Source organism: Henningerozyma blattae, chromosome 5 (assembly GCF_000315915.1).
Source record: "Henningerozyma blattae CBS 6284 chromosome 5, complete genome".
Lineage (NCBI taxonomy): Eukaryota > Fungi > Ascomycota > Saccharomycetes > Saccharomycetales > Saccharomycetaceae > Henningerozyma > Henningerozyma blattae.
Genome location: NC_020189.1, coordinates 477,094 through 500,599, shown reverse-complemented (window position 1 = coordinate 500,599; position 23,506 = coordinate 477,094). Strand labels below are relative to the sequence as shown.

The 23,506-nt window shown below is 33.6% G+C and overlaps 10 protein-coding genes and 1 non-coding gene across 11 annotated transcripts; 5 read left to right on the top strand and 6 right to left on the bottom strand.

Annotated features, from left to right (window-relative positions):
* Positions 1 to 399: 399 nt before the first annotated feature.
* On the bottom strand, positions 400 to 2,562 carry CDC9 (DNA ligase (ATP) CDC9; the record flags this gene model as incomplete). The annotated part of the gene is made up of 1 exon (XM_004180729.1): positions 400 to 2,562. One exon carries the CDS (start codon positions 2,560 to 2,562, stop codon positions 400 to 402), a length of 2,163 nt encoding a protein of 720 aa, XP_004180777.1.
* Positions 2,563 to 3,595: 1,033 nt separating this feature from the next.
* TBLA0E02040 (uncharacterized protein) lies at positions 3,596 to 5,701 on the top strand (the record flags this gene model as incomplete). The annotated part of the gene is made up of 1 exon (XM_004180728.1): positions 3,596 to 5,701. One exon carries the CDS (start codon positions 3,596 to 3,598, stop codon positions 5,699 to 5,701), a length of 2,106 nt encoding a protein of 701 aa, XP_004180776.1.
* Positions 5,702 to 5,954: 253 nt separating this feature from the next.
* Positions 5,955 to 8,459, top strand: HRD3 (ubiquitin ligase complex subunit HRD3; the record flags this gene model as incomplete). Its single annotated transcript, XM_004180727.1, has 1 exon — positions 5,955 to 8,459. One exon carries the CDS (start codon positions 5,955 to 5,957, stop codon positions 8,457 to 8,459), a length of 2,505 nt encoding a protein of 834 aa, XP_004180775.1.
* Positions 8,460 to 8,656: 197 nt separating this feature from the next.
* Positions 8,657 to 10,138, top strand: LDB17 (Ldb17p; the record flags this gene model as incomplete). Its single annotated transcript, XM_004180726.1, has 1 exon — positions 8,657 to 10,138. One exon carries the CDS (start codon positions 8,657 to 8,659, stop codon positions 10,136 to 10,138), a length of 1,482 nt encoding a protein of 493 aa, XP_004180774.1.
* A 185-nt stretch (positions 10,139 to 10,323) lies between these two features.
* Positions 10,324 to 11,781, bottom strand: TUB4 (gamma-tubulin; the record flags this gene model as incomplete). The annotated part of the gene is made up of 1 exon (XM_004180725.1): positions 10,324 to 11,781. The coding sequence occupies one exon, from the start codon at positions 11,779 to 11,781 to the stop codon at positions 10,324 to 10,326; it is 1,458 nt and encodes a 485-aa protein (XP_004180773.1).
* Positions 11,782 to 12,020: 239 nt separating this feature from the next.
* CRD1 (cardiolipin synthase) lies at positions 12,021 to 12,926 on the bottom strand (the record flags this gene model as incomplete). Its single annotated transcript, XM_004180724.1, has 1 exon — positions 12,021 to 12,926. One exon carries the CDS (start codon positions 12,924 to 12,926, stop codon positions 12,021 to 12,023), a length of 906 nt encoding a protein of 301 aa, XP_004180772.1.
* A 524-nt stretch (positions 12,927 to 13,450) lies between these two features.
* On the bottom strand, positions 13,451 to 13,521 carry TBLA0Etrna6G. The gene has a single exon. It is a non-coding gene; the product is annotated as a tRNA-Gly (tRNA).
* A 2,279-nt stretch (positions 13,522 to 15,800) lies between these two features.
* CPR6 (peptidylprolyl isomerase CPR6) lies at positions 15,801 to 16,925 on the bottom strand (the record flags this gene model as incomplete). Its single annotated transcript, XM_004180723.1, has 1 exon — positions 15,801 to 16,925. One exon carries the CDS (start codon positions 16,923 to 16,925, stop codon positions 15,801 to 15,803), a length of 1,125 nt encoding a protein of 374 aa, XP_004180771.1.
* Positions 16,926 to 18,103: 1,178 nt separating this feature from the next.
* On the top strand, positions 18,104 to 19,033 carry PRP21 (Prp21p; the record flags this gene model as incomplete). The annotated part of the gene is made up of 1 exon (XM_004180722.1): positions 18,104 to 19,033. The coding sequence occupies one exon, from the start codon at positions 18,104 to 18,106 to the stop codon at positions 19,031 to 19,033; it is 930 nt and encodes a 309-aa protein (XP_004180770.1).
* A 929-nt stretch (positions 19,034 to 19,962) lies between these two features.
* Positions 19,963 to 21,699, top strand: TBLA0E01970 (sugar porter family MFS transporter; the record flags this gene model as incomplete). The annotated part of the gene is made up of 1 exon (XM_004180721.1): positions 19,963 to 21,699. The coding sequence occupies one exon, from the start codon at positions 19,963 to 19,965 to the stop codon at positions 21,697 to 21,699; it is 1,737 nt and encodes a 578-aa protein (XP_004180769.1).
* Positions 21,700 to 22,041: 342 nt separating this feature from the next.
* On the bottom strand, positions 22,042 to 23,148 carry RBG1 (GTP-binding protein RBG1; the record flags this gene model as incomplete). The annotated part of the gene is made up of 1 exon (XM_004180720.1): positions 22,042 to 23,148. One exon carries the CDS (start codon positions 23,146 to 23,148, stop codon positions 22,042 to 22,044), a length of 1,107 nt encoding a protein of 368 aa, XP_004180768.1.
* Between the last annotated feature and the right edge of the window lie 358 nt (positions 23,149 to 23,506).

Sequence of the window (23,506 nt, the reverse complement as noted above, 5' to 3'; positions counted from 1 at the left end):
TTTTTTGATTGAAAAATATAAAAAAAAAAGTTGCAAGTTTCTCTCCGGTTTACCATTTCTAGATAAAAATCAATATAAGCTCTGCGGAGTTATTTTTATTCATAAATGGAATTAACATTCTTTTTTTGGAATTATTTCTATATTCAGGTATAATTAAATTTTATAAGATCTTATTAAGAATAACACAATCATACCTTAGCTATCAGACACCACGCTCTATGGTGGTTGTTTTTGTAGAGTAAGAAACGAAGCAAACCTATGCTTGTTGAAAAACTGTACAAATATCATCACGGAATACCCCCGTTTACAAACACCATACGCATTGGTCAATTTATATCAGAGTATTGTCCTCATATGTTACATATAAAAGAATGCATATATAATTATACAATCCTGTCGTTAACTTTGCAAGTGAGATTGATTTTCATAGAAATCAATAACTTGTTCGGAAGAAGTCGCATCGTTTACTGATTTATCAGTTCTAATTCTTATAAAACGTGGAAATCTTAGAGAAATCCCCTTGCCATAAACTGTGGACCCTGCTTTATAAATAGGGGACAAAGATAAATCTGCAGTCAACACTTCAAAGACCATTGTTGGATTGAACCAAACATCAGGTTCCGCTGAAGAATCAAAAACAAAATTAGCTCTTGGGGACTCGATAGCTGTCTCTTTCAAACCATTGTAAAGAGTCTGCAACATTTCGTCGGAAAACCCTGTACCGATCTTACAACAAGTTTCGAATTCTTCAGTATCTTGATTATAACACGCGAGTAAGAAACCACCGTATGTCCCTGTTCTCTTCCCACGACCGTAGTAGGCACCCAATACACATAAATCTAGCGAGTCCCCCATACCTTGTAAATAATCTTTTTTCAATTTCAGCCAGTTTCTTGATCTCTTACTTGGCTCATAATGAGAATCTGTACCGTCCAAGGATTTGACCATAAGACCTTCACAAGAATCCTTGATAGCTTTATCCAGGAACGTTTGTAATTCATCCAAGTTTGATGTAGTTAGTTCTGTAGCGAATTGGAATTGACCAGGGCATGGTTTTGTAATTGAATGTAAAATGTCACGTCTTTCTCTTAAAGTGTTGTTAATTAATGAATCATTGTTATGACGCAATATATCAAAGGCAAATAAACATACTCTAACTTTAATGTCTTTCAAATCCACACTTTTCCTCTTACGTGTACTTAATACTTGGAAAGGTAAGATTTTTTGTAATTCGACATCCCATGCGACAGCTTCACAATCCAAAATTAATTGAGTTGTGGTAGTAGAGTCTACCAGATAATCTTGGATATTTAATTCTGGATACCTTTGAGTCATATCTTCACCGTTTCTGGAATAGATACGCATGGAGCCATCAGGTAACAAATGCACTTGAGCTCTTTCACCGTCATACTTATATTCTGAAGTGAATTGGATATTTTGGAATGTATCCAATACTTCGGAGATGGATTTTGTAGGCTTTGCCAACATTGGTTTCAATGGGATCCCTGGAGTTAATTTTATATGTGAAGCTAATTGTGAAACACCGTATTGTAATGAAGTGGTGATGATAATTTCATAATTGGGGATTTGACAAAATGAATCCTTGATGATTTGTTCTGCATTAGAATAGTCATCGTCTTGTATATTGTCGTTTCCCTTTTCATGAATGACAAGAGCTCTCGCTAGTGAAGTCAAGACAGTTTTCTCAGCCAACCCGATTCTTAATTTGGATTCTAATGAACGGATCAAGAATTTGGCCTCTACACCTTGACATGAGGTAAGTAAACGTTTAATCATATTAATTTTTTGATTTTGAGAGTCTTTACCTTGAGAAGCAGCAATTTTTGCTAAGGTATCGAATACTTTTGTAATGGTTAATGGTTCTAATTTAAACATGGTGATGGTTGGTTGCAATACTCTAGTAGACATGGCAAGCTGACCCAAATCACCTAATTTTCTATATTGTAATTTCAATTGTTGTTGAGAAACACCACATGCAGAACCGATGGCTTTTAATAGAAGACCTTCACCAAGACCTAATTCTACACCTGAATAGTCGGGGCCCAATTTATTGATACACAAGTAAGTGACAGGCACTAGTAAAGATGGGTCAAGTTGTAGTGTACGAGAGAAAAAAGCGGTACATAAATTTGTGATGGTAAGACGAGATGATTCAGATTCGATGGTTTCAAACAACTGACACAGATCAGCATAAGGTAGTGATGAGGTGGCGGGTTTTGATTTTTTCGTAGGACGCGGAGTTTGCGTTGATGTCGTCACTTCTTGCGGCACTACAATTTGCTTCTGTTCTTGCGGTTGTATTTTTACTTGCTCTTGTTGTGGTTGTCCTTGTATTTGTACCTGTTCTTTCACTGGTGATGATGATTGTTTTTCTTCGTCTTTGGGTTCTCTCTTGGCAAAAAATCTTGCCAAAGTGACTTGTTTCTTACTCATGGGTAACGGTAGTGTAGGACTAAAAGAATAGTAGCGACAGCGACAGCAACTGTAGTGGCGACACGTGACGGAGAGAGGACGTCTAGCCGCCAGCCAATACCGTGACATGTATGTTTCTTATATGATATGGTGTATATCCGTCAACTACACTGTGTAAAAGTTTCACTGAGTTTTTACTGAGCTTTGACGCGACGCGTCGCGTCGCGGCATCAAGCTGCATCTCTTTAAGCATTGAGAAAGCACGTGAAACTGAAACAGGGAAGGGTCAACAAGACAGGGGCAGGGAGTAGGGTGTACGGAGTATGAAGAATCTATTAAAAATCAAAATTTCACATGCCATCTGCCTGCCTGCCTGCCTGCCTGCATGTGAATGTAACAACAAAAAAATAAATAGCCCACTGGCTTTACAGCACGGGTTACGATATTTACCATGACAAAGACACTTTCATTGGTCTCGATGCCAACTGCTATCTCGCAATACCGGCTGCTATATAAAAGAAAGTTGACAAAATACGGGGTGACATAAAAATAAAAGAAACCCTCTTCTATAAAAAAAGCCCACATCTATACATCCACCAGTGCTATAATTAGCAGGCATTCAGGCATTCACTTTCTTGACACATCGCTGTGAACCTTATTATTCAGATTAGTAATACACAAACGCAGTCATCACCACATACGGCCTTCGTTTGTTACCGCCAACCCCTTCAAATGGCAACATATAGAAAGACAAAAGACAAAAGACTAAAAGAAAGAGACAGCTGCCTGTCACACCACTTACTTCTTGTTCTTATGCAACTCCGTTTCTTGTTTCTCGCGGGGCCGTTTGATCTCCGGCCAGATCCGGCCAGATCCGGCCACACGGGAACGCCGCAGAAGACAGGCACGGCTGTCAGATCGCTCCGGACCACACAGCTCATTGTGTGGTGATGCTGACATCGATGGTGGTGATATTGAGAGTGGTGACAGTAGTAGTGACAATGCTGACATATATAACAGTATACTACAGTGGAGTGTTTAGAGGAGTGTACAGTACGTTGTATTGCTGTTTGATATTGAAAGAAAAGATTATTAGATTGCTATACGCATTACACTGCACACACATACACATACACATACAAAAAACACAAACACACATACAATGTCACATCAGTTTGTACGTTCTACTAAAAATATGTTCAAAGGGTACTCCCCCACACAGGTGCTCGTACGAGATGCCACTGCTAATAATGACAGTGGTACTTCTATCGACGTGCTTGATCAATTAGGGGAAATGTCCTATGATACTCATGAGTTCCGTGATATTTTTTCAGTATTGGATCGTCGTATAAGTGATAAGCCCAAATACTGGCGCCATGTTGCCAAATCGTTGACTGTGGTGGATTATTTAGTACGGTTCGGTAGTGAAGCCTGTGTTCAATGGGCTCGTGACAATGCAAGACAGTTGGAAATATTACGCGATTTCTATTACAGTGATTCTGCAGGGATTGATCAGGGTCAATTGATTCGTGTGAAAGCCGCTGAGTTGATTGATTTGCTAAGAGATCCAGAGAGATTGGCCACTGAACGTGGTATGAATATGAGAGGGAGAAGAAATGCATTGCCACCTAGACGGATGGGTCCACATAGAAGACCTTCGATGCCCAGAAGACCCGAAGACGAAGAAGATGTTGATAGGGCATTGGAAGAGAGTAAAAAGACCGCTGAAGAAGACGAGGCTCGGAGACGTAAAGATCAAGAACGAGAGAAACAGGATTTGAAAGAAGCCGTCAAACTATCGAAAGAAGAAGATGAGTTGAAGAGATTACAAGACGAGGCAAATAACAAACCCCAATATTTCGACGAGAACGGCAATCCAATCTCCCAAGAGGAGTGGCTACTAAGAGAGGCACAAAGGGAAGAACAACAACGGTTATTGGAGGAACAGCAGCGTATTGCTCAACAACAAGCTCTTTGGTTAGAACAACAGCGTCAAGCAGAAATGATTGCCCTAGCACAACAACAAGCAGCATTGCAACAACAATACGAACAAGCCATGATTGCACAACAACAAGCCGCTTTGGCTCAACAATACGAACAGACCGCATTAGCACAACAACAGTATGAACAAGCAGCTCTTGCACAACAACAATACGAGCAACAAGCCATGTTAGCACAACAACAATATGAACAACAACAAGCTGCATTGGCACAGCAACAGTATGAACAGCAAAGATATGAACAACAATTGCACGAACAACAGCAATTGTTCGAACAACAGATGGCAGAACAGCAAGAATCAAGACCCGAATCAGGTTCCAATAACCCATTTGCATTGGAGAAGGAAGAACAAGATTCGGGCTCAAACAATCCCTTCTCATTGACCAATTACAATACCGGTACCACCACCACCACCGCTGCCGCTGCTACTACTGCCAAATACGATTCTCCACAAACTTCTCCTGTTTCCCCAAACGAAGGCTTGAATTTAATCAATGCAAATTCCAATTTCACTCATATGCCAATGGAAGAAGAAGGCAGAAGTGTCAGCGCAAGCACAAACGCCTATTCCAATGGGAACGCCTATACAAACGCCTCTTACGTTCATGGTACAAACACCTCATATCTCACTCAAAACACATTACCTACTGCTTCCACTTATCAATCATCGTATTCCACTGGCCACGAATTTACTAGTAGTAATATAAACAGCTCACCATTACAAAACTCTAAATACGTATTGCACGACCATGACCACGATTTTGTGTCGCGTGATTCCGAACTCGTATCACGCAACTCGGAATTAGTGTCGCACGATCAAGAATTGCTGTCACACAACAATGAACTCTCATCACAAGATGACCCATTCTCAAACATGCATACTCTTCTCCCCACAAACAACAACACAAACCCATCACCTTCCTCCTCTCCATTACAACCAATGCATACTGGTAATTCCGTCATTTCCGCTAAATATAGTAATTTGAACCAATTACTGGCACAGGGGACAGGTATCGATACTTTCGGTAATGAAGGTGCTACACGTATCCCTGCTCAACATACAAAAACCGGCACATTCATCAATTCCCAGGGGACAGGTTATAAACAAGTCACTTCGTCATCATCACCAATTCCATTATTACCAACTCAATACACAGGTTTACCCGCACAGACAGCCGTTCACGTGCCCTCGCCTTCACCCTTGCAACCCTCGGAAAAAGAACACCAAACCCAGCAAACCCAGGGTTTCACTTTAGTCGACCTGTAATCGCGCGAGAGCTCCATTCATTCTAACTGAAAGTTTAGTTTACCCGATCTAAAAACCATACTAAATAATATACTAATAATTCACTAATAATATTAATAAGTATAATAATAATAACAATAATTAGGTTAATAGCAATAGCATAAGACTATTTTTTTTCTTTTTTATAAATGTTTATACAAATATATTTATATATATATAAATAAGAGAAAAAAAACCAACAAAAAAAACTATAATAATATATTCGTTTCCCTCAATGATTGTACGATTATTGTCCATTGTTCTTCTCATATTACAAATACATAAGGGTTTTGCATCATCATATACCGATACTACACATTATAATGACAATCCATGGTTACATGCATTACAATTACTTCAATCACCACCTTTGATACCTGATGTGTTTAGTCCAAATTATGATAACCATTTCATCTATATCCCCATGGATTATATCCCTGAAATTCAACAACAATCATTCCAAGATTTTTGTAATAATAAAACAAACCTTTGGCATAAACAACTTTATAAATCATTAGACGATAGTTCTACTCTTCATAATAACCCTGAAGCTACCTTTCTTTTATCTCAATTGTTTCTCACGGGTCAATACAATTTCCCCTGGAATGGGACTTTGGCTTACAAGTATTTATCCAAATTCAATGAATTGACAAATTCTCAAAACTCTACCGCATTATTCCAATTGGCGATAATGCATTCCACTGGTCTATTTGGAGAAATTCCTAAAGATGAACCTTTATCTTTATTATACTTACAACAAGCATCCTCTTTCGGTAATTTACAAGCCAAACAAACTTTAGCTTATAGATATCATAATGGTATCACTTTACCAAGAGATTGTCACTCATCTTTACTCCTGTATAGACAATTGGCCACAGAGATTCAAAAATCATACAATGATTATGAATGGAATATCCACATGCCATACACAGAATCATATGATGTTCGTATTTCAGATTTCCACGATGGATTATTGGGTAAGGGGTTAAGTACAATGCCTCTTTCCACAGTTCGTATTCCCTCTACAAGACCAGATATTACTTCTTCGTTACTCACACAAATGAATGGTGGTCAAATCATTTTACAATTTGGTATTGGTGATAATTCAGGTAGAGAATTTGCCTCTGAAAATGACGATGAAAATAGTGATGATCGATTAGTTGATATTTTTTATACTGCGTTCGACTACTATAAGGGGACCTACGATACAAAGAGAGATTGTATCGCTGCAAAGGAATTGTTGACTTCTACTTATAAAGTGTTCGAAGCAGATGTCCCCTATATGGATAATTTGCAAAAATATTTCTATGGGAAATCCTTAGATTTATTGGGCCATCTTTATTTCACTGGTGAAGCTGAATTAGATGGTAAACCTAATTTCCAAATGGCTCAGAATTTTTTAAAATTAAGCATTAAAATTATAGAAAACTCTTCCACTTTGAAAAGTAGAGCAAATATAGATTTGGGTCTAATAGAACAATATGTTAATGGTAACATAACAAATGCTATTGAATATTACAAAAAAATGTTACATTCAAGAACAAGTGATGGTACTGCTGATTTCCAATTAGCCATGTTACAAAGAGAAAATCCAGAATATAAATTGGGTAATTATTATGAATTCTTACAACGTGCATTCATGAAACATCATATCCCAGGTGCATTCGAATATTCTAAGGCAGTGGAATTAGGGTTCAACGATAGATATAGTTGTGAAGATTCTTCTCATCTTTATAAACAATTTGTCGAAATGAATGAAAGTATCTTGGTTCCCTTTTTGAAAAACGCGTATGCTCAATTGATTTTGGGTAACACTCAAAGTGCATTATGGTTTTATGCAATGGCTGCCGAACAAGGTTATGAAACTGCTCAAGTCTCTGCAGGGTATTTATTATATCAACATAATTATTTATTAGAACAACCTCCAATTACTACTGAGGCAAGGAAAAGATTGGCCATCAATTATTATAGTAAAGCTTTTAAACAAAACAATCCAGATGCTGGTGTTATTGCTGGTAACATTTATTTCAGTTTACATGAATATAATAATGCAATCTCCATGTATCAAAGTGGGTCCATTAGATATTCTGCTCAGGCAGCTTGGAATTTAGGTTATATGCATGAATATGGCCTTGGCGTAGATAAAGATTTCCATTTGGCAAAAAGATATTACGACCAAGCAGTAGAGATTAATCCAAGATTATACCTTGGTGTCAAATTAAGTGTTTTGAAATTAAGATTTAAGTCCATGATTTATTGGTTATTGAGTGAAAATTGGAAATATCAAGTAGATCAACAAGATGAATTAGATAAATATTTACCTTGGTATAAGAAGATTTTTAAAAGTTTCCAATTAGCTGGTAAAGAAAATAGTTGGATGCCCGATGATTTTGCAAATGAACATAACAATAATATCAATATCAATAACAACAACAATAACAACAACAACAATAATAATAATAATGAAAATATCAATGAAGACATAGATTCCCATCAAGATCAAGGAGGTGTTGCGAATGACGTATTAGATGTTCTAGAGACTTATGGAATTCAATTAGAAGATTTAATAACAATAGGATTTGTACTTTTAGTATTAGTCGGAAGTGTAATTTTACGTACAATTGCAATGCGTAGAGGTTGGAATGTAAGAATAAATGGTATACCGATGCAACCACCACAACAACAAGATCAACCTCAACAACCTCAGGGAAATTTTGACATTCAAATTTTCGCAATATAATTTTATATAAAATGTAATTGGAAATCTGATATATTTTATAATTCATAGATATTATTAACTTAAACCTTCGGTCATCTCGGATAAATTACAAAAAACATTAATTTAATATAATTTCAATGTCCCTAAAAATTTAATTAAAACTAACAAAAATAATATTTTTTTTGTAAAAAAAAGGAGAAGAAAAAAAGAATCAGAATATGCCAGAAGGCAATCCTAATATTCATACAAAACAAGAGATTATTGAATTTTGGAATTCTATAGAATCACTTTTAACTATTAAAGATGAAATATCAGATCAAGAAGCAAATACAGTATTAGTAGCTTATATTACAAGGGCTTCCAAAAGTTTCCATGATTTCTTAAAGACAGATAGAGATTTGTATCGAATGGTACTCACATTAACAGAATCTGATTTATGGTTGAAAACAAGACAATTTTGCATATCTAAATTATTATCTCTATTAAATGTAGACCTTTTGGATATGCAAATGAAATTTACAATAGTTTATATCTTACTATGGGAAGCAAAACAAAATTTAGATTCATTAGATTTAATGTTAGAGTATCAAGGGTTCAATGTATTTTATAATACTCTATATACTCAATTTGCATATTTACAAAAGTATCCAACAAAGTCTCAAGATAACGATAATAATAATAATATGGATCAAGAAATTTCAGATATTGAAATTTCAATTATTGATGAAATGAAAAAAATTTCTACATTTTTAATGGATTTATTATTTATCATTTTTAAATATAATAAATGCCAAGTGGCAAATATTCAAATCATTGATGATTTTTTCATTTATTTCTTAATTAATACTGTCCGTTCAGATTTAACTGATGATTTATATAACAACGCTTTGTTTAAATTAATTCTTTCATTAAATGAACAATATATCATCATTGCAAGAACTTATGAGATTGATAACAAAATCTTTAAGTATTTAATCTCTCATACTTCAAACTCAATGGAATTCATAGAATTATTATTATTAAAATTTAATCGTATGATGGATAGACCTTTACAAATAATGATGTGTAAAATCCTTTATTCAATATTTACATGCACTGATGATAATATTTCATTCAACTTTTTCTATTTAAATGATTTAAACGTTTTCGTTGATGTTTTAATTAGGGAATTACAAAATATTTCAGATTCTCAAGAAATTTTAAGAAATACCTTCTTACGTGTAATGATCCCATTATTAAATAATACAGAATTATCAAAAACTCATTATAGAAAAGATGATATTATAGAAGTATTAACTTCTTTAACTAATATAGACAATATTTGCTCTAATGATAAACCAACTACAGAACAACTTACTACTGTTAGATTAGCAAATAAATGTTTTGCAAAAGTTGCTTGGTTAGAAACAATTCCACCCAATACTAATACGAAAAATTCAAGTTTAAAAGAATTAAAGATTTTTTCACCAGTTACATCCTCTTTACCTTCTCCAACCAATAATTTGATTTTAATTCCACCTCCTTTGACATCTTCAAGATCTTCTTCAGTATCAGGCATGTCTTTAAGATCCATGGATAACTCAAATATGCAATTTTATAATAATGATGTATTTGATTCATCTGCAGAATCACTTACAACAAGGAAAAATAGACCTCCACCGCCTCCACCACCATCTAGAAAAAGATTTACAACTCGTTAAACATTTGTTTAATACAAAAAAATATATTACGCATTGCATCATACACATTAAATCAAACTTTTTTTTGATACATAATAAACTTTTATTTTGTATAGTAAATTAATCATGATAAATACAAACGTTTCCACTCTATATATATTACATAAAATCTCATTATATATAGAGGTATCTGGGTACTCACATAATTAGTTCTCTGACTCCAGCATATGAACGTCTTCACCAGAACCAGTATCCATTGGTCTTAATGCATCATGAAGAAGATCGTCCAAGAAATCAGGTTCAATCGCTTCTTTGTAATTATTAATTAAATCTTTGACAACTCTACTTGATTCTTCGAAATCTGGGAAATCGCTATCTGTACGTGAAGGATCATTAAAACTATTAATAAAAGCTTGTTTATGATAAATTTTATCAAATTGAGAAGATATTCTATCCAAGATGGGAATAATAGTTGAGCTATTTGATAGCATCATACCGTTTATATTACTAAAATTATCAGCTGATTCTGTTTGATTGGCACTGAATATCGGCGATCTTCTACCAATATTGATATTCATAGATTTAGAAGTCCAACTAGTAAAGTTCAGTTTCTTGTTTGCTTTTACAACGTATCTTAATATATCATCATTTGAATTGAATTTGCCTATTAGTGTGGTGAAACAATTAAAATAAGTTATTCGAGAACTAGATTTATTCGAGTGTGTTATCAAGGAATTTACCGGATCAGTTAAATCTAATAATATATCGGAGACATTTAATGATTTGGTATTTCGAAGTAGACTGTTGGAATTATTATTGGAATAATTATTTGTTATATAATCACTTGTAAAAGGTGATATACTCGGTACCAAAAAGTTTAAATCAGGTGTTGGTATTAAAGTAGAAAATATACTAGTAAGAGAGCTATACATGTAGCTTGGGAATCGAACTGAATTAGTTATTGAGGACATGGTAGCACTAATCAATTGATTAGATTGTGTATAGCCATTTTCCATAGTAGTAAAGACCTGGTTGGTTATATGTGATAATGAATCATTGTCAAAAACTATTGCAGCATTACTATATTCAGCTAATCTTCTTAGTGTTAAAATAGAATTATAAGGCTGGACAACCACTTCTGCAGTTTTGGCTGGAAAAACAGAATATGTTATTATCAATTTACTAGGGTAGCGTTCTTGTAATTTCTCTAGTAATAATGAACCAATACCTGATCCTGTACCTCCAGCAATTGAATGTATTATTTGAAAACCTTCCAAATTATTTGTATCTTCTACTTCTCTATCAATTATATTAAAAAAATCATCTATATAGGATTCACCTAATGTATAACCTTTAGCCCAGGAATTCCCAGCACCAGTTTCACCGGGGCTAACCCATATATTTCGATCGTTAAATAGATCATGGTAAGAATTTTTAATATTCTGAATAACACTAGGCTCCGTATCTAATAAAATTGCCCTCGGGGTATAATTATTATTTTGATGATCTTTGAAAAATGGCCTCTTATGGTCGTATAGGTCTTTATCAAATTGAACTGATCCATCATTTGCTAAACCGTGCTCTATTAACAACTGAGACCAGAATTGTTGTCCGACCTTATTGCCACATTGCCCAATTTGAATAGTTATATATTCACCACTCATTTCGTATCCGTTATCTGTATCAAAAAGTTACTTTGGCAACTTAACAAGGACTTAAGATTTTAATTTTATTTTTACTTATATTACATTTTTTTTATTGTATGTATATGTGTATATATCGAATATTGAATTTGGCGTGTAATTTTGTTTTTTTTTTGTCGAATAAATAAATTTCGCGTCAAATGTCTAAGAAAATATTGTGATGCAATTATTTACATGATGCTAAATCACAGATTGAAGTCCTATTTTAGATACTTCATAGTATTCTTTATTCCTACGAAATAAGATGCACCGCTCCATAAGCCTGTCACAATAATGGCATAACCACCAATGTACATAAAGTTATGTGCCCATTGAAGCAACTTTTTCTTATTGTTTGGCTTGCTTTCATCTTCTTCGTCGTCTTTACCCAAGGAATATTGTAAAGTCAAGATAACAATCCCAGTACCTAAATATATCATTTGAAAAAAAGTATTCCATTTAGATATAGTGGTCGGCTGAACTACTATTGATGGATATGAAAAAATATCGAAAAATTGTTTAGTTGAAAACCCCCCTGCATAGGCTCGTTGCATTGATTTATATCTATGATAGAAAGAATTACCAGCTAAAACCAAATCTCTACCTAAGATAACTGTAGCTATAGGAAGTGGGATCAAACAAGGTCCAGATGGTATTGTCAATGCAATAGTTGTAACCAGCATCAACAGTTTATCAGCAGCTGGATCAAGAACTGAACCTAATGGAGTCTGTAAATTAAATTTTCTTGCCAGTTGACCATCTAATAAATCCGTAACACATGAATAGCAAAATAGATATAATGCAGAGACTAATTGTTCATGTATTAGATTGTATCCAATAAGAGGTGCACAGACAATACGAGATACAGTCAATAGGTTCGGTATATTTAAGTAGCTTATAGTTTTTTTTGAATTATGCGCTACATTTTTTCTATCTATATGCAAATATCTATAACTTAAATTTGGGGTACCTTTCTTGCATGCGATATTGAATGGCTTTAGTGTATGATAAATGCGTAAACGGAATTGGACATTTCGTGGTCTTAAAAACGCAATTTTACCACAATTGGGGAAAATTGAAGGTGGTAGTTTGACAGTTACAGATGAAAGTAACGTATTATTTAGCATTGTGTTTTTCCATCCTCTTATTTTTCATAGCGTTTCTTGTCTATAGCAGAAGTTTATCTTATTCATTATGTTTTATATGACCTTGGATTGAATAGATATTGCAATGAATCAAATTTTTGGCGTAATAATAACGCCAAGAAAAATATAACGGAAAACAGTATCAAAGGTAGCGCCGTGACAATAATAGATTAGTAAAATGTGAAAAATCTGAAAGGAAAAAAAAACCTTTAAATTTAATTAGACAATGAAACCATAGAATAGATTAAACTACATAAGTCGGATATACGAATAAGGCTAAGAAAAACTATTCGAAGACATATAAGGATATGTAGGAGATATATTAGAAACTCACTGCTGCTGGCAGAGAAATATTTTTTAAATATATATATAATAGGATTATTTGAATGAAGAATAGTTAAAACAACCATGATATCTTGAATGAGCTTCTACCTTAGTCAATTTATCCTCATATAATTATCACTACTACTTGGTGATCACGTGCAAGGAAATTTTTTTCAAAAAAATGCGCAAGCCCGGAATCGAACCGGGGGCCCAACGATGGCAACGTTGGATTTTACCACTAAACCACTTGCGCTAACCTTACTTATTGTATGTTGTAGACGAGATTGACTTTATACTCATCTACAAGTTGCTAACTAGAAATTATACATAACACTGAGCAACTGCTAGTTGCATACCGGTGAATATCGGTTCGATGTATAATCTTTATTAGTTAGCCAGCATTACTCAAACTGTGCACTCCTACCCTTGTAAGTAAGTTCATAAACAGACCAATTAAAGTAAAATGGAAAAGCTGGCGTTGACCTTTGAAAAGTATTTAAAGGCCAGCTTTTCAGACTTAAGACATAAATTAATAGGTCTTTTATACAGTTATTTAGTTTAAAAAGAACAACAATTATATTCGTAAGTTTGAAGGATTAACTGGTGTTAAGTTAATAAGATTGTTAAGTTAAGTTTTTGGTAGTTACTATTTAAGTGTATCGTACTCCTAAGTTGGTTTACAACATGTTGTTGTTGTAAAATCATCTAAGTGCCGTCGCCTTTCAGATAATACTTACAAGAAATCAGTACAAGAGAAGCCTCGAGAGAGGACAGATCAGCTGACCACAGCTGAGAAACAACTATTCAGCAGGCGTGGAACATCGACTGTAACCACTGAATCTGCACCCACTTCTGGTTCATCTCGGACATCTATTAGTAAGAATGACACCCAGGTTTCAATGAGTGTACCGCATCTTGTAACTATGCACCCAGAACTGTCCAGTTCTAAAGAAGTATATAAGGAGCATGTATAGATCAATATGCTATTATATACTATATAGAGAAGGACCAAGGGGTGATACAATAATCTTGTGTAATACAACCTGTAACCACTGATCTCACTACCATCCGAACTCTGAAACACCATCCTTGTCCTGTCAGTCTCGTATTACAACATTGTTTGTTTTAATCGTCTCGGGATGATACTAATAATACTATAAGGGCTTAGGGTTTACACAAACCTGAACTATTCTTGAGAACATTACTTTTTATTGTTTAGCATATGTCTACAACATTGTTCTTGACATAGAACCAAGAAATAACGTCTTGGATCTAACGTCCAAGTACAACAATCAAGTACCTGCACACTGAAAGTAATCGTATAAGAAGGGACAGGTTATCTCTGTTCCAATATGAAAGCTTCTCTGGGAATTAAATGAAAAAAAAAAATCACCAAGCAAGAAGCAGAGTTCCTTTTCTATATTTTATATTTTTCACTGTGTCTATATTTCTAACGTCTTCATTTCTATTTTCGTTTGTGTCACCTCGACTCCACATTATGCCCAATATTGACAATTCAAGCATTTTATCATACTACTGTTAATATTGGTCAATTTCTTTTCTTTAATACAATATCCTTCTTTCTTGATTTTAATAGGTCAACAGTGCTATATTATAATAATTAGTGCTGGAATATGATTATATCATTTTCTATTAAGTGGTAAAATACTTTGTATCACGTGATTTATTGTTTAAAATGTGTTTTGCTGTTTATATAGAAAAGCACTATTTAAGAAATATATTCATTTTAGTTATAGTATTTAATATATATTTCTAAATAAAGTAATCATCTTTATATCTTAAACACTGTATAACAATGTCTAACTTTCTTGAATCCCAGTAATTAGAACATTGTCAACCAAGAAACGTAACTCATATTCTGCGGTCCAACCTTGAATAACAAGTATCCACAACATATAGACTCGTTGTCCAGTTGGCATGGTGCTGGAATGCCAGCCTAACTTATATATAAACTCGTGCAATTCCCATTCATGTCTAACCTTTGCCTATAGTTCTATATATTCTGGATATATAGAGAAACCAAGCTATTTCGATGTATGCTTTATCTATAAATGCCACATGCTGCTTATTGTAAACCAACTTAGGAGTACAATACAAAATAATAACAACCAAAAACGAGACATCAAACTTAAGTTAACTTTAACCAAGTTAGACGAATTCCGAACTTACAAAAAATGCTTGTCTCTTTTTAGACTATAGAATTATTATCAAATGAACTATTCCCTTGCTACCCTAATGTTTTTTTCGCATTTTTAACACTACTCTGCTATGAAAACAGATACATAAGATAGGCCAGTGATAGATAATACAGTTATTGCTAACTGCATATAGAGGAATATTAGTTTTATTAGCTTTGGATACCATTCGTCTTTAACAAAACAAAATATATATATGAGCAAAGAAGATAACAAATTTTACTATAACTATAAAGGCACATTATTTACGTTATTGATATTATTTCAACTTCTATGGCGTATATAATGACGAATCAAAAAAGTAAGAGGTAGGTTATTATTTAAACATACGACTCAATGAATTTTTTTGTTTCTCATTCTCTTGCTTTCTCTTAGCTTTAGTTTCTCTCATAGCGGCAACAACGGTGGTGTCATTAGGATTTAGAACCATAGCTCTTTGGAAATCTTTCAAAGCTTCATCAGTGTCATTTCTGCCCTTATAAGCTAAACCACGTCTATAATAAGCCTTTGTTTTATCTTTGTCGGTGGCTCCACTTTCCTCATATAAGACTTCAGAAGCTGTATAAATAGCACGAGTATAATCTTTTACCTTTAAACAACATAAAGTAATATTTAGCGCAATTGCATTTCTTAGTTGGCGTAGACGAGCAGAATCTTCATCTGGTAAATCATCAGGGAAATATTCTTTTAGTAATTTTTCACATTTTGTATACTTTTGTAATGCAATTGGATAATTGGCTTTCTTAAATTGTTCAGTACCAATTACTTTCACATCTTCTGCAGCTTTAATAACTGAGTTGACATCAGACATGTTGACTTTTGAATCTAGTTTCATCATAAATTCGTAATTGTCACCATATTCATCGGCAGGAGTTGCTTCAGCATCTTCTGGCACCTCGTAATCATTAGGCAATACGCCACAGTCTTGGATCACAACATCTAGCATTGGTCTATCATTATTTTTATCAGTTCGTTGACTTTCAATTAAACGTACAATACGCTTACCTTGAATGACTTCACCAAATACAACATGCTTACCATCCAAATGAGGAGTTGGCGCAACAGTGATAAAACATTGAGATCCATTCGTATTTGGACCAGCATTAGCCATGGATAATAAATAAGGTCTATCATGCTTTAATGTAAAATTCTCATCTTCGAATTTTTCTCCGTATATACTTTCACCACCAGTACCATCAAAATTTGTAAAATCACCAAATTGGCACATAAACCCTTGAATAACACGGTGGAAAATGGAACCACGGTAAGATAATGGAATTTCTGGTTTTGAAATAGCTATACCCGAATCACCTTTACATAAAGAGGCAAAATTTTTGGAAGTACGTGGAACAATATCGTCAAATAATTCCATGACGATTCTCCCAACTGGAGAGCCACCAACTGTGATGTCAAAATACGTTTTTGTATGTTCAATGGCCATTTTTAGAATAGTATTCAGGATTTGGGTTTAATTGATATATTTGTAAAAGGTATACCCTTCTTAGTAATGAAACAATTATTCTTTTTAACCATGTTGATATTTTATATCTTACAGCGTTATATAATTTTTTCAGATTTAATGTCCCGGTATTAAAAGATCGGCCATAGAAAGATCAAGAACCTTAAAGAAGCTTGAATATTACCAATAAAAATGAGAAAATAAAAAACCCAAAAAAACAACAACATTATAGCCTTATAAAACAAAAGCGTAGAACTATAATAGGAAATAGGTACACTGTTTTTATACTATAGAACATTAATCAGATTAATTTATTGATGCCTATGTACAAAAACTCTTACAATTTGAGCATGATTCTACACATATGCCATTTATACTTGCTTTAATAATAATATATCAAAATCTAAGCTATTGATCAGAAAATTTGCAACGCTTAATTATTTATTGGGTAATAATATGATGATAGTTTTACATTGAAATATGTGGACTTTAACTAATTCTTGTTCAAAAGAGAATGGCCTATTCCAAAGATAAGAAAAAACTTTTGAAATAATTAGAAAATAAATAGAGTCATTTCTAGCATATAGATCTATCGAATCATTTTTATATTTTTACCATATCTGGAATAGAAACACGATTACCATGGATACCTACCGAGGGAAAATATCCGAATAGGAAATTAATATTATAATGCGTAACAAAGAATTTGAAACAAATTTAAGTCATTGGAAGGAAAATATTATTCTTGACTACTATAATACTATTTGTAAATGTAAGGAAAAAACCATTATTAGCCCCAGAATTCACTCTGACAAATGGTATTAAATGGGGTACTTAATGATGCCTTATGTAATCTATCAGAATTTAATCTATTATATAATATATATATTCTTTTAAAGATCCAGCATATAATAGGTTTTCCAATATATAAGCCAATATGAAGAGGATATATTAAATTGTAGTGCTAAAGGACTTTACAATTATTTAATCTACACGTGATGGTCACATGCATAGCAATACAGGACCAGTTTATCACCGACGGAGAAATATTTCCTCAGTAAAAAAATTTAATGAGCTATTAGAATAATAGGAATAGATCTAACAAATATTGATATCTAAAATTTACTTAGAGTAAATTAAAAAATAGCTTATATATTGATATGCAGCATCCAGTATTTAGATACCTCAATTTGACTGGCGTGGATGAACAATCAAGGAATATCATAACATCAGTTGCGGCATTCTGGGCTTTATGCGACTTTGAAGGTAACCAAAAGAAGCTTGATGAATTAATCAATCTGGCAAAAGAAGAAAAAAATAAGGATGATTCTAAACTAAAATTTTTAGAAGAAACACATCCATTGAATAATTATTTTATTGAACTCCGAGAACAATTTACAGCTATTTTAAAAGATGATAAACATTATAAAAAAGATCATGCTAATGACGATACAACCATAGGAAATTTAGAATGGATCCACTCAAACAATGCACAAGTCTTATCCGACAGTGTTGAAGATGCTACTTGGGTTCTAAATCAATCTTTGAAGGAAAAGGAACAGAATGAATGGTTAGAGTTGGCAAGATTACAATTTGCTGCTATTCAGTGGGATACATTTCAAACTATTGGATCTTGGATCTATCCTGATAATACTGCGAAAGAAAGTAACTATTTACCTGCTCTTGATTTTTCTCAGTTAGCACTACAACGAGTAAATGAAGACGAACCATCCATATTTCAAAAGGTTCAACCTTTGAAAAATATTACGAAGACTAAGGAGGATGGAGCAAAACAATCTGATACAAATACTAAACCTGGTACTACAGCTACCACAAAATCCAAGAGAAAGAAGATCAAAGCTGCAGGGGAGACGAGATTAGCTCAAAAGAAACAAAAACGTTCGGGTGCTGTAGAGTGTCCCATAACCCATAAGTTGATCCCAGAAGATAAATTTGATAGTCATCTAAAGAGTTTATTAGCTGACCCAAATTACAAAATTGAGCGCCAAGCATATCTAGATAAGCATAAACTTTCAAACTTAGCCGAAGATGAAGTATTCCTTAATCTGCAGAAACTATCTAAAAGATAGTGCCAGTTCTTAACATATTGTTTCCCATCCTCTTATGAAGCTATATATTCTGTGAATATTTGCTACTTCTCCTCACAGGCATCTTCTGTATCTTCTCAGTGATTACTGTTTATTCCCCTGTAAAAGAAGTAATATAGGAAGCCACCCAGAATTTTTTCAAATATATTTATCATTCTTATTGTAAAATTATCTAGGTTGAGAGAAATATCGTCTCATTTTAAATCCTATACAAATACTTGAAGCATAGACAATTCTTAATATTAGAAATATATGATACTTAGATTAAGGAATTAAACTATACTCGATTAATGTCACCAGTGACCTATTCTTACAGGGAAGGGATTGACACAGCTAAACTCTGTGTCCCAATATTACTTTCCACGTTTTTTAAATGTATTCTATATAATATAATATCTAATATCTTCAGTACATCTAGCACTCGTTCACATTTTTTTTCCCAATTAACCTTTAATTACCCCAGATTATGTTAGTGCGAAAAAATACATTTTACCTTTTTTACGCTTTAAGTATTTCATCTACCAATACGAGGAGTTCGGAGTTACTTAAATAGGCATTCTTATAAAAAAAGAAAGCTTAAAAGTATATAAATTATGCACTAAAGAAATCAACGCTAGTCGATGATGGTCCAATGTCCATATCGTCGTAATCACCATGCTATAGCAAATAACTCCTGAATAAATTCAAATTTGCATATTCTTGTTTAGAAAAAAAAGTATAAAAAACATAAGTTAGAATAATTGAATTCAGTGTATAATTCTACTAGTAACCAAGCAAATATTGATAAATCATAATACTATATATGGTAAGTAAGTTTATAGTAGATTTGTTGTTTCTGTCCTCAGTATCAAGAAATTAAACTCCAAAAATATAATCAGATAGTATTAAATAATACAGTTATTACCTCTTTGATGTCATCCGAATCTTCAAATAATGAAAACTCTCTTAAAGTAGAGAAAGAAATTACTCAAAAGAATGATGCAACAGAATATCAAATGGAAAATGTAAAATTTGATGCTATTCCGGGAATAGAAGTACTTTATTCTGAAGAGTCCCCAGAAGCATTAGTTGAGCCAGAGAAAAATAAATGGAAGTATACTACAGTATGTATTATGTGCTTAATGGTAGCCTTTGGAGGATTTATGACTGGCTGGGATATTGGTACAATTGGTGGATTTATGGCACAAACAGATTTTATTAGGAGGTTTGGGACTTTAGGTCCCAATAATGTTTATTATTTGTCAAAAATAAGAATGGGGTTATTAGTGTCAATTTTTAATATCGGATGTGCTGTTGGATCTGTTACTTTAGGAAAGTTAGGTGATATATATGGTCGTAGATGGGGGTTAATATTGGCCACAATAATATTTGTGATTGGTGTATTGATTGAAATAACTTCTGTTGATAAATGGTATCAATATTTTATTGGGAGAATTATTGCAGGGATAGGAATGGGCTTAATAGCAGTATTGTCACCTATGCTAATTTCTGAAGTTGCACCTAAAGAGTTAAGAGGTGCAATGGTTTCATGCTATCAACTAATGATTACCTTTGGGATTTTTTTGGGAAATTGTTGCAATTATGGAACAAAATCATATTCTAATTCAGCTCAATGGAGGATTGGAGTTGGCTTACAATTTTTATGGAGTATCATTATGGTATGTGCAATGATGTTCGTTCCTGAATCTCCAAGATATCTCATTCAAAAGGGTAAAACAGAACAAGCAAAAATTTCAATTGCTAGATCAAATAAAGTTGATATTGATTCTGTAATTACCCAAAGAGAATTCGAGATAGTTTATTCCGCTGTGGAAGCAGAGAGAGAAGCGGGTGTTGCAGGTTGGAAGGAAATTTTTGAAACGAAAAACAAAACTTTTCAACGAGTATTGATGGGAATGGTGGTGCTAGGGTTACAACAATTATCTGGTGCTAACTATTTCTTTTATTATGGATCTACAATTTTTAATGCTGTAGGTTTAGATGATGCCTTTCAGACCGCCATTATTTTCGGTGTTGTTAATTTTGCTTCAACTTTTGTTGCCCTTTACGTAGTAGATAAGTTTGGACGTAGATTGTGTTTATTGGTTGGTGCTGCTGCTTTATCATGTTGTATGTTAGTCTTTGCTACAATTGGAGTTACCAGCTTATATCCTAATGGTTGGGATAGCCCTACATCTAAATGGGCTGGTGATGTGATGATTGTTTTCAGTTGTCTCTTCATATTTTTTTTTGCAACATCATGGGCTCCGATTCCATTTGTAATACTATCTGAAACATTTCCCTTGAGAATCCGCTCCAAAGGTATGGCACTTGGAACTGTTTCAAACCAACTTTGGAATTTTATGGTTGGATTCTTTACTCCCTGGATTACAGGCGCTATTCACTTTTACTACGGCTATGTGTTTCTCGGTTGTTGTGTCTTTGCATTCTTTTATGTGTTCTTTTTTGTTCCTGAAACAAAAGGGCTAGTTTTAGAAGACATAAATTTATTATGGGAGGAAGGTGTACCTCCATGGAAATCTGTAGCATGGGTTCCACCATCTCAAAGGGAAGAGTATTTGTCAGATATAAATTCTGATGAAGAAGATAAATTCAACATCCCAACATTAACGAGCTCACAAGAACAGATATCTAGTCTCGTAAAATAAGAAGATAATCTCCTTTTTATTTTATTTTGTTGCTTTTTATAGTTTCTAAAATTTTAATATTTAATACCTCTTCTAATCTATATTTTTTCTGCTTGGAAAAGAGTACAACCTTTTAAAAATTGAGATATAAACTTGTAAAAGTTTCTAAAAGTATAGAACATTAATAGATTCCCTACAATTGAATACGTAGTTAAGATTAAGTTTGCTCCTAATAGTTATGCGATGTATATGAGTGAGGAAGGAATTAAAATAAGTAATTATACATATATATTTGAGGTTTTTATATAGACTAAACGCTAAAATGCCAAGGAGGGAATCGTAAAAGAATAAGAGGGTATTCAATTACTTCTTTAAAATTGTAACAACATCTTCATCTTCTAATATATGACTTAAACCAACATTTTGAGGTTGGTGTTTAACAGATGTACCGTATACTGTTGCACTTCTGAAGTCGTCAACTAGAGATCTATGAATTTGATTACAGAAATCTTTCACAGAACAATGATCGGCACGTAGAACAACTGGATCACTAAAATCTGGATCACGGCCCTTTGGTTTGGTATAAACACGGACTAAATTTAGCCTATCCCACATGACTTGTAATAGTTCATCCAAATTCCATTCTCGGCCTGAAGATATTGGAACTGCATTTGGAATTCTGTATAATAGTTCCAATTCTTCTATTGATAAGGCATCAATCTTATTCAATACATATATTGCTGGCATGTAACGTCTCGATGGTGCTTCTAAGACATCAATTAAATCATCTACAGTGGCATCACAACGAAATGCGACTTCTGCACTATTAATACGATATTCATTTAAAACGGCTTTAATTTCATCTTGGCCTAAATGTGTTAAAGGAACAGTATTAGTGATAGAGATACCACCTCTTTCTTTCCTCTTCAGGAGAATATCAGGAGGTGTTTTATTTAATCTAATACCAACACCTTCCAATTCTTTTTCAATAACTTGTTTATGCAATAAAGGTTTATTGACGTCTAGCACAATGAACAATAAATTACAAGTTCTGGCAACGGCAATAACTTGTTTACCACGACCACGACCGTCCTTAGCACCATCAATAATACCAGGTAAATCTAACATTTGGATCTTAGCACCCTTGTATCTGATAACACCCGGAACAGTAACTAAGGTGGTAAACTCATATTCGGCAGCTTCAGATTCAGTACCAGTTAATTTCGATAACAAAGTAGATTTACCAACGGATGGAAAACCAACAAAACCAACACTTGCAACACCAGTTCTAGCAACGTCAAAACCAACACCTCCACCTCCACCTCCACTGGTAGGGGCTTGTAGCAATTCTCTACGTAGCTTAGCTAATTTGGCTTTTAATTGACCCAAATGAAAGGAAGTGGCCTTGTTTTTTTGGGTTTTGGCCATTTCATCCTCGATGGCCTTAATTTTTTCAACTGTAGTAGACATGATGCCTTATGTCCCAGTATTGTCTTTTATAGTGTATAATAGAATGATAGGTTAATACTCTTGAACCCTTTTCTATCTTCTTTGAGGCTCTGTTCGAAGAATATTGCTTTAATAACACCATATATATGGCATCATCATTTTTTTTTCTAGTATAAGTCCATTACCCGGCCTGAAAATTTTTCAGCGATGAGACAATTTCTCATACCTCTTATTATCTGGAAAATTAAGTCAATGAAACCAAGGTGTATATTTCAACATAAAATCTGAATTTGGAGAAGTATTAAGATGTGACTTATCTGAAAGTTTGAATTATTAAAGGATATTTTATTAGGTTATTTAAAGCATTTTAGTAAGATAC